Source organism: Triticum aestivum, chromosome 7A, assembly GCF_018294505.1.
Source record: "Triticum aestivum cultivar Chinese Spring chromosome 7A, IWGSC CS RefSeq v2.1, whole genome shotgun sequence".
Taxonomy (NCBI): Eukaryota; Viridiplantae; Streptophyta; class Magnoliopsida; order Poales; family Poaceae; genus Triticum; species Triticum aestivum.
Genome location: NC_057812.1, coordinates 100,254,037 through 100,264,344, shown reverse-complemented (window position 1 = coordinate 100,264,344; position 10,308 = coordinate 100,254,037). Strand labels below are relative to the sequence as shown.

The window sequence follows — 10,308 nt, the reverse complement described above, 5'->3', positions numbered from 1 at the left end:
CCTAACCATGAACAAGGAGTTGTTATTTGATTAACGGGATAACATCATTAAGTGAATGATCTGATTGACATGACCCATTCCATTAGCTTAGCACCCGATCGTTTAGTATGTTGCTATTGCTTTCTTCATGACTTATACATGTTCCTATAACTATGAGATTATGCAACTCCCATTTACCGGAGGAACACTTTGGGTGCTACCAAACGTCACAACGTAACTGGGTGATTATAAAGGAGTACTACAGGTGTCTCCAAAGGTACATGTTGGGTTGGCGTATTTCGAGATTAGGTTTTGTCACTCCGATTGTCGAAGAGGTATCTCTGGGCCCTCTCGGTAATGCACATCACATAAGCCTTGCAAGCATTACAACTAATAAGTTAGTTGTGAGATGATGTATTACGGAACGAGTAAAGAGACTTGCCGGTAACGAGATTGAACTAGGTATTGGATACCGATGATCGAATCTCGGGCAAGTAACATACCGATGACAAAGGGAACAACGTATGTTATTATGCGGTCTGACCGATAAAGATCTTCGTAGAACATGTAGGAGCCAATATGGGCATCCAGGTCCCGCTATTGGTTATTGACCGAAGATTTGTCTCAGTCATGTCTACATTGTTCTCGAACCGTAGGGTCCGCACGCTTAACGTTACGATGACAGTTATTATGAGTTTATGCATTTTGATGTATCGAAGTTAGTTCGGAGTCCCGGATGTGATCACGGACATGACGAGGAGTCTCGAAATTGTCAAGACATAAAGATTAATATATTGAATGACTATATTCGGACACCGGAAGGGTTCCGGGGAAGTTTCGGATAAAACCGGAGCACCGGGGGGTTACCGGAACCCCCCGGGGGGTTAATGGGCCTTATGGGCCTAATATGGAGAAGAGGAAGGGGCTGCCAGGGCAGGCCGCGCGCCCCCTCTCCCCCTAGTCCGAATTGGACAAGGAGGGAGGGGCGGCGCCCCCCCTTTCCTTCTCTCCCTCCACCTCTCCTAGTTGGACAAGGAACGGGAGGGGAGTCCTACTCCCGGTAGGAGTAGGACTCCTCCTGCGCGCCTCCTCTAGGCCGGCCGCACCCCCCCTTGGATCCTTTATATACGGAGGCAGGGGGCACCCTAGGACACACAAGTTGATCCTCGTGATCGTTCCTTAGCCGTGTGCGGTGCCCCCTGCCACCATATTCCACCTCGGTCATATCGTTGTAGTGCTTAGGCGAAGCCTTGCGTCGGTAGAACATCATCATCGTCACCACGCTGTTGTGCTGACGGAACTCATCCCCGAAGCTTTGCTGGATCAGAGCCCGGGGAGCGTCATCGAGCTGTACGTGTGCTAAGAACTCGGAGGTGCCGGAGTAACGGTGCTTGGATCGGTCGGATCGGGAAGAAGACGTACGACTACTTCCTCTACGTTGTGTCAACGCTTCCACTGCGATCTACAAGGGTACGTAAATCATACTCTCCCCTCTCGTTGCTATGCATCACCATGATCTTGCGTGTGCATAGGAAAATTTTGAAATTACTACGTTCCCCAACATTTTCCCCCTCCTATAAAAGGGGGTCTTCTTCCCCATTGAACTTAACCTTTTGAGCTCGTGTTCTTCCCCCATTGTTGACCTTCTTTGAGCTTGCTAACTCTCAATCCCTCCATGGATTCTTGCTAGTTTTTGAGGGAAAAGAGAGAGGAGATCTAGATCCACATTTTCACCAATCACTTTCTCCTCTATGTGAGGGGAACCCCTTGGATCTAGATCTTGGAGTTCTTGGTGTTCTCCTTCTTGTTCTTCCTCTCATTTTCCTCCCTAGCATTAGTTGCTCCGGTGGGATTTGAGAGAGAAGGACTTGGGCACTCCGTGTGCCCTTGCCATTTCATTTGGTGCATCGGTTTGAGTTCTCCACAGTGATTCGTGGAAGTGAAGTTTGAGAAGCTTATTACTCTTGGGTGTTTGGGCACCCTAGAGCTTGTTCCTCTTGGGTGCCTTGGCGCCCTAGACGGTTGGTGTTGTTCGGAGCTCAATCATTGTGGTGTAAAGCTCCGGGCAAGCGTCGGGGTCTCCAATTAGGTTGTGGAGATCGCCCCGAGCAATTTGACGGGTACCGGTGACCGCCCCCAAGGGTTGCCAAAGTGTACGGGTTTGGTGACCGCCCCCAAGGGTTGCCATTTTTACGGGTTCGGTGACCGCCCTCAAGGGTTCCTTAGTGGAATCACGGCATCTTGCATTGTGCGAGGGCGTGAGGAGATTACGGTGGCCCTAGTGGCTTCTTGGGGAGCATTGTGCCTCCACACCGCTCCAAACGGAGATTAGCATCCGCAAGGGTGTGAACTTCGGGATACATCGTCCTCTCCGTGTGCCTCGGTTATCTCTTACCCGAGCTCTTTACTTATGCACTTTACTTTGTGATAGCCATATTGTTTCTTGTCATATATCTTGCTATCTCATTGTTGCTTATCTTGCTTAGCATAAGTTATTGGTGCACATAGGTGAGCCTAGTTGTTTTAAGTTTTGTGCTTGACAAATTAACCGCTAGGTTTATTCCGCATTTGTTCAAGCCTAAATCGTAATTATTTTAAAACGCCTACCCCCCCCTCTAGGCGACATCCACGATCTTTCATCGGCGTTGGTGTAGCTGCCGAGCCAGAAGCGACGGCTGACGTCAACCCTGTCTTGCTCTTCGAGAGCTTCTTCGGTGGCATGGCGACGACGGGGTGGTGGCGGTTGGGCGGCAGGCGAATAGGGGCAGCGACAACGCGACGCGATTCGGGGCAGCGGTGCGACGGCTGTGCGTGGGAGCGGCGGTCAAGGAGTGTCTGGGCGGCGGGGTGGCGAATTTTGGTGGCGGCAGTGAGGAACCGCGACGGCGATCCGAGGCAGAGCGGCAGATCGGTGGCGGAGGGGCGAGCGGGTTGGTTGACGAGCGGATCTGGCGTGAGCGAGTGGCAGCGGCAGTGCTGCAGGCGATCGGGGTGGCGACGGCTATGCGGCTGGCGGAGAGAGGAAGGAGGGGAAAGGAAATGAAGGGCGGTTGGCGCTCGACCGCTAGTTTTACATCTCCTGAAGGTGGAGATGTGAATTTGCATCTCCAGATGTTGTTTTTTACATCTGCTGGGCCAGGAGATGTAAAAGAATTTTCATCTACATCATCCGTTGGAAGTGGGTTTTTAACCTCAAAAATACAAAAGTTAGTTATTTTTACATCCACATCCTCTATTGGAGATGCTCTTAGAGATTACATTCTCGTCTGGCAATACTCATCACCTCATCCCCCCATCCAAGCCAAATCTCAACTCGATCCTGAAATGACTGGCATTATTGTTGCTATGATGAATATTAGTACTATAAGAATTATGTTCCCCCATACTTTGATTGATCTCCATTATCATGATATGATTATTTTTAGCGCCAAATAAATGTACATGATGAGATCACATGATGATAACTTAGCTTCACTCGGCCGCCCGACTTCTCGGTCCTTATCGGTGACACCGAGTAGGTGGTAATGGTATTACAAGCCATCGCCGCCTCCGACCTCAAGGCCACGTCAAAGACGCGGCAACGGTTGCGGTGGTAGCCGTGTCCATCGTTTGATGCCATTTTCAATGAAAAAACTTCCAATTTATTTATCATCAATCATAACAGTATAACAAACACCGGAAAAAAAAATTGCATCCAAATTCATAGACCACCAGTGGCGACTATAAGCACTAAAGCGAGCCGAAGGCGCACCACCGTCATCACCCCTCCCACGCCGGAACTAGGTAAAACCTGTTGTAGTAGACAGTTGGGAAGTCATCGTGCAAGGCCCTATAGGACTAGCAGACCAGAACAGCAACCGCCGCCGCTGAAGAGAAGCGTAGATCAAAAGGATCCAACATGAACACACACAAACATACACGAAACGAAAACTGGATCCGAGCGGATCCACTAAAGACAACCATTGACCAAGTCATGCAAGATCCGTCGGAATACGCCTTCACACGCCCTCCAACGATGCTAGATGCACCATCGATGCGGGGGCTTGACAGGAAAAACCTTATTCCATCTCCAGCAAGCCCCCGCCGTCTCGTCTTCCTGAGCAGGGCACAAACTCTAACAAAACTCAAAGAAACATATAAAAATAGAGCCTCCTTACCGGCAAAGGATAGGATCCACCATGCGCCCATGACCCTAAGGTCACAAGAAATGAGACAAATCGGCGCCGCCACCGAGGGGATGCAGAAACCCTAGCCGTATGCTCGCTTGATGCCCACATTGTGGTGCTCTTGTTGGACTTCAACAGGTACTAGGCCGGGGACAATGAGGTGATGCTCCTCTCTAGCGAGGTTAAGGGTTAGCGGTGGATGTCAGGCATGTTTGGCTCTCCGACGAGCATCATGGAGGCGGTGGTGGCTATGTCGTCTGGGCGACAAAGGGTGTAGCTGCGGGAGGATCGAGCTATCTCTATCTCGTCGACAGTGGCGACGCCCAAATCCGGAATTACTGCCATGCCTCGGCTAAATCACCTCTTGGGCATCTCCTAAAATATTATTAACCCCATATAACCTAGGAGGGTCGGGACAGCATTAGCTTTAGAAGATGTGTAAGAGGTGATTTGGCCCCACATGAGCTTGCATGCGATCTCAAAGCTAATATCAACCCAGCTAAATCACCTCTTGCAATTGCTGCCATGCCTCAGCTTCACAAACACGGGACAGGGTATATCACCAAGCGCAAACCAGAGCTCCGGAAACATCACAGGCAAGCTTCCGAGCTAGCAAGAGAACGGAGGCCACAGACTGCATTTTGCATTTTTCCCGCAGGCTTATGCACAGCGATCACGCGCAGGAAACAAGTCCCGGAACACCCCAGGAGCCGGTACATAACACATTCACCAACCATTGCCACGGCACCTTCCTGTACATGCTCTTACATTTCATCATCATCATCATCAGTGTCTAAAAGCACCACATGAAGCGTCAGGCAAACCCCACCAGCTCTATCCTATTGTGAGCAGCATTGCCGCGGCCTCCTCTATATTTTCCCTTGCTCATGTACAGAGCTAAGGGCAGTCTACTTCTGCGGCGGCGCCTTGGTGGGGGAGGTCGCCATGGCCCGTAGCCTCTTGACGACCTCCGTGAAGCTCGGCCGCTCCGTCGGCTCGGCCGACCAGCACTGCTCCATCAGCGATCTCCACTGGGGGTCGCACGACTCGGGCACCAGAGGCCGCAGGGTGTTGTTCACGATCCCACCTGGTTGCAGTTGGCGAAATGTTCAGAGAAATAAAAGGAGGCATTGGACTCGAAACAAGTGAGTGCGTTTACTGCGGTGTGCATTACAGCAGAGGTTTGCAAGCGTACCTATGATGGCGCCGTAATGCAGGTCGGCGTAAGGCTCTTCACCGGTAAGCAGCTCCCACATCACGATTCCGAATGAGAAGACGTCAACCTGCAAACAGAGCATGTGAAGGTAAAATAGGGTGAGAAGTGGATCATGGGAAGGGGCCATGCGCACTAGATGTACGATGCAGCCGAACAAACCTTTTCAGAAACAAGGTTACTGCTGCCATTTAACAGCTCAGGAGCCATCCAGGGAAGTGTTCCTCGCACTCCACCAGAGATCAGTGTCTGGCATTTAACCTTTGATAAGCCCAAATCACCGACCTACAAACATAGCACTGTTATTGGCAAATCAAAAATCTACATGCCCGCTTTCTGTGCACCAAGGTGCTAGGACACAGAAGTTATGCGTTGCTGTTACAAGGATTGTCCGAACTAATTTTCCTAGTTGACAAAATATGCAGAAAACAGGGGTGTGAGATGGAGAGTATGGAGACCCTCACCTTGCATATAGGGCGTTGGGGATCTCTTAGATTGACGAGCAGATTATCACTCTTCAAGTCGAAGTGCACAATGTTCCTCCCGTGCAAATATTCCATACCAAATGCAACATCCATCACAATTAGTAGACGCCTACGCCTGTCGAATATCCTGCTGACAGAAGAAACTGACATTAGAAGTGTCACCATATGAGAAATATCATCTATTTGCACAGAACAGATAGAGCATACTTTTCATGTCTTTGTAATGCTTGTCGAAGCGAACCATTAGCCATGTACTCGGTGACTGTTGCAACAGATCCACCTGGTCCATCCAGAACAACACCGTAAAAAGCAACGACATTTGGATGGTGCAACGATGAAAGCTTGCAAGCTTCATTCCAGAAATCGGTTTTCTGCAGGTACGAAACAAAGTTAGAACGAGATGAACTGAAGATTGAAAAAAAGCGGCCGTAAGTTTAACACAGACCATGCGCTGTTCCTCAGAAGGTTTCCCAACAAAACATCGATCGCTTATCCTTTTTATAGCGACATCAGAACCTCTCCATTTTCCATGGTAAACAGTACCAAAGGTTCCAGAACCTAGTTCACGCAATTCTTCAAGATCACTGTTCTTTATTATCTGCAATTGTAAACGCGTAGGTAAGGGTGATGTATGTATTTAATAGTGCATATGGAAAGCGCACATATAATCAGCTTGTAAATCGTCGACAACCTGAAGGTTATCGATGTCATCTAGAACTGGAACTCCTTGGCTTGTTTTGTCTGACTGTTTGCTCGGCGCATCCTGAACAAAATAAATAAATAATTATTACAACTGATCAAAGTACAAAGAACTACAAAGAAAAGAAAAAATTGCCAGCAACCTCATTTTTTGGATCAACTACATCTCCAGGCAAATCTTTGTGATCCCCAGAAAATTCAGTTGGTTTTTCAGGAAATGGTGACTGCAGAACAGATGCTGCCACACCTTCCGCGACAGCTTGTAATTGCCGTTTGACAATTTCTTCTCCATATCCTTTCAGAGACAAAATCATATGACCAAAAAAATATTGATGTTAGTTCATTTCAATTCTTAAAGGACGTAACAGTTCAGTCTGTAGTGCAGAACAAATTATATACGATGAGAGAGTATACCATACCAACCTTTGCTTATTTGAGCAGGTTCTGGGTATATATCCTTGAAAGTAGGGTCATGAATGAGTGGAAGATTGCCTTCTTCTAATAGCATAGCAGCATTCGAACTTGTAATTGCAGGAATATGGCCATCCACATATGGATCTCCAGAAAGAACATGTTCCTTAGCCAACATGTTTGATGTTGGAGGTACTGCCGAAGCATTTCCAATTGCTTTCCAAGGATCCTGGTTTGAGAAAAGAGATTCTGTGTAAGCTGGTTCATGTGTAGCTTCGACACAATCAGTACTAGCAGCAGCCTGCAATACAACTTGACTACTAACATTATAGGGAGCGGAAACCATGCCATTCAGCATTTCCCCGGGATGATGTGCAGGAGGTCCAGCAGGAGACTGAACACCAGAGTAAGCAGGCCTCAAAAGAAATCTTTCGCTCGGAACAGGATGTTCAATGGGCAAACCAAGGTTGTTCTTGAGTAACATACTTGGCTGCTGGACAATCTCAGGATAGACATCGTTGGCACCAACATTTCGAGAGGGAGGTGGCTGTTCAGTATGTCTCACAACATTGTCCTCTAGGATAAAAGAAGGAACAGGAAAAGCATTGCTAGTGCCCATGTGATAACCTCCAGCTTGAGATTTGTATATGGGACTGCCATCAATAATAACAGGTGGCTTCTCAACTATCCCATCGCCAACAGCACCATGGGGAATAGCCGAGTTCCCTTGCACAATAGATTCTGGAGGAGCAATAGGACCTAACTGAATTCCTTGCATCCGAGCATCGATAGCTCTGACATAATCATGAGGAACATCATGGGCATATTCTCCAATTGGTTCTGCTACTGGATGATTTGAATTCTTAAATGCATCAATCCCTTGTGGATTGCTACTGACTCCATTTGCCAGGACTTGAGTTGTTTGCATACTGTAAGGGTGTTGCTGCTGACGTTGATACATGAGAAAATCTTCAGCAAGCGCGTGTGGAGGCTGCCCTACAAAAACTCCATTTGAAGTAGGTATACTGGAAACAGGTACAGTAACCATGGTTGGTTGAACCAACGTTCCTGCATCTTGAGATGGTGCTGCTTGAACTGCAGGATGTCTAGCAGAAAGTTTTGGATCAAACTGGGCCATCCCTGCTGTGCTCTCGGCTCTTGGTTCTGCTATGTAATTAGCAGGTGATACTGGAATTGCAGCTGGAACCTGTTGTTTGGTTGCATTCTCTTGATGGATGCTGTAAAACACTGGACTAGCATCAGGATAATTCACTGCGCCAGGATTTCCCTGTTCCTGTATCATGTTATCCGAATGGGCATGCGGCAGTATTTTCTGGCACATCGTGCAATCATCGTACCTCAGTGTTGGCACGGTAGCCGAGCTCACCACCACTGGGAATGCCCTTGAGCTCGTTATCACTGGTGAGCTTGCTGTGCTTGTGAGTACCGTCTGGACGCCATACCTCTGAGCATCACTTGCCTGCAAAGTCGTATGAGGCAGAGGAGGAAGCTCTGAAAGTGGCTGCAGCACCCTGCAATTCGGATCAACTGGAGTTTGCATTGGCCGTGAGAAATGAAGATTCTCCAGAACACGTTCTGTACCTGCAGAAACAGGCCTCAAAGCACCAATTTGGGCACCCGTGGTCGCCATGGAGTTTGTTCCCAGAGTACTGGGCACATACTGGCTCATGTGCGCATGCATCAGATTAGCGGATTGAGATACACCATGCAGACCAAATTGCTGTGCATTGACGTAATGGATTTGTTGAGGCTCTATGTATGATTGTGGCATTTGCGAAGTACTATAAGCAGTAACCTGAGGCAGCTGCTGCGGCGGCGCATAAGAAGCAACTTGAGGCTGCGGCGGCGGCGGCGCATAAGAGGAGGCAACCTGAGGCTGCAGTGGCGGCGCGTAAGAGGCAACCTGTTGAGCCGGCTGCTGATGCTGTGCATAAGAGGCAACTGGAGCCGGTTGATGCGGCGGCGCATAGGAGGCGACCTGATGAGGCTGCAGCGGTTGTGGCTCCGGCCTAAGCAACACGGGGTTGTGCGCCGGAATGCCCATTGCCGGAGCTGACGCGGCGACAGCACAAAATCCTAGTGACTGGGGAAAGGGACTAGTAGCATGGTTGGTGTGGCTCCCGGCCGAATACAAATATTCAGGCGGGACGGAAGGGGGCGGCACGGCCCGCGGCGACATACCTTCGGCGAGGCCGGCGGGCTCGGAGGCCTCGGAGGAGCCGCCGCTGGCGACGCTCTCCCTGCGGCGGACGGCGTCCGCGGAGACGCAGTTGATGGCGTCGATGTAGCGCTGCCCGGCCTCGTCGACGGCGGCGGCGGCGGGGAGGTGCGAGCCGGAGCCGGAGGCGGACGGCTCGGCCCCGGAGGCCGGGAAGAGGAAGACCCGCAGCTTGGCGGAGCCGTCGGGCGCGGCGGCGGCCAGCTTCTCGTACTCCTCCAGCATGTTGTCGTAGTCCTCGGCGCAGGACACCGAGACGAGCGAGTCCAGGTCCTCCCCGGGGAGCTGGTACTTGACGAGCATCCCCCCGCCGCCGGCGGGTCCGGCGGCGGCGGACTCGTCGACGGCCTCGACCTTGCGCACGAGGTCCCCGAAGGAGGCGGCGCGGGGCACGGAGATGAGGCGCATCTGGCCGCCCACGTAGCGCAGCGCCCCGTCCCCCGACCTCGGCGCGATCCGCCCCCCGTAGCTGCACAGCAGCTTCACCTTCCCCGCCCCCGCCTCCTCCTCCCCCGCCGCCGCCAGACGCGCGCCCGGGCTCCCCGTGTCCCCCGCCGCCGCCAGGCCGCCCCTGCACGCCATCGCCATCGCCCTGCGGAGTCGCTCACGGGGGGCGCGCGGAACGGCCGGAAGCGGTGGGAGCCGGGATAAACTCCAACTTCTCCTCCTCTGTATCCGCGCGGCCGGGCTGCGCTAACAGACCAGAAAGAGCGCGGCCGCTGGCTATATCCGGCCGGAGCGCGCGGTGGATGAATCAGTAGGATGGTACAGTAGCACGCGATGCGGCGAGAGCGACGGCGACGGTGGGACTGGACGGGGATGGGTTAAACTCGGCCGGTGCGGGCGTGGACCGGATTGGTAGAGTATACCACCTTTTTTTCGGTGGGGGGTTGGGATTACTAATAAAAATCGTCGCGCCCGATGTATCCCGTGTGCGCATCTAGCGCTGGCACGATAGCATGAGGTGATGCATGGGCCGGCGTGTTTTGTCAGGGTCACGCAGGCTAGACGAGTGTGTGTGCCGACATTGGCTACGCACCACTCTTGTGCGGAGATTTCATGATTATAACGGCCATGATTTGATTAGCCGGCGCCCGCTACTGTATCGACGTTCGT

At 51.3% G+C, this 10,308-nt stretch overlaps 1 protein-coding gene across 4 annotated transcripts; it reads right to left on the bottom strand.

Moving 5' to 3' along the window:
* Positions 1-4,763: 4,763 nt before the first annotated feature.
* LOC123154720 (uncharacterized) lies at positions 4,764-10,069 on the bottom strand. Of its 4 annotated transcripts, none has more exons than XM_044573374.1 (10): positions 7,279-10,069; positions 6,966-7,182; positions 6,686-6,837; positions 6,535-6,606; positions 6,289-6,441; positions 6,051-6,214; positions 5,823-5,973; positions 5,521-5,643; positions 5,341-5,428; positions 4,764-5,232 (listed from the first exon to the last, which is right to left on the bottom strand). In XM_044573374.1, the coding sequence occupies exons 1-10, from the start codon at positions 9,778-9,780 to the stop codon at positions 5,054-5,056; spliced, it is 3,801 nt and encodes a 1,266-aa protein (XP_044429309.1). In that variant the 5' UTR covers positions 9,781-10,069; the 3' UTR covers positions 4,764-5,053. The 4 variants fall into 4 exon arrangements, with proteins under 4 accessions (XP_044429309.1, XP_044429310.1, XP_044429307.1 ...); XM_044573375.1 differs by having other exon boundaries at positions 6,966-8,191; positions 8,312-10,068; XM_044573372.1 differs by having other exon boundaries at positions 6,966-10,068.
* Between the last annotated feature and the right edge of the window lie 239 nt (positions 10,070-10,308).

Bases quoted from the DNA above. Each gene is read 5' to 3' on its own strand.
- LOC123154720 (XM_044573372.1), bottom strand. From the start codon at position 9,780: ATGGCGATGGCGTGCAGGGGCGGCCTGGCGGCGGCGGGGGACACGGGG. The intron at 5,644-5,822 runs GTGAGGGTCTCC...CTATGTTTGTAG, and splicing joins CCCAACGCCCTATATGCAAG to GTCGGTGATTTGGGCTTATC. The intron at 5,429-5,520 runs GTTTGTTCGGCT...CTCTGTTTGCAG, and splicing joins GTAACCTTGTTTCTGAAAAG to GTTGACGTCTTCTCATTCGG.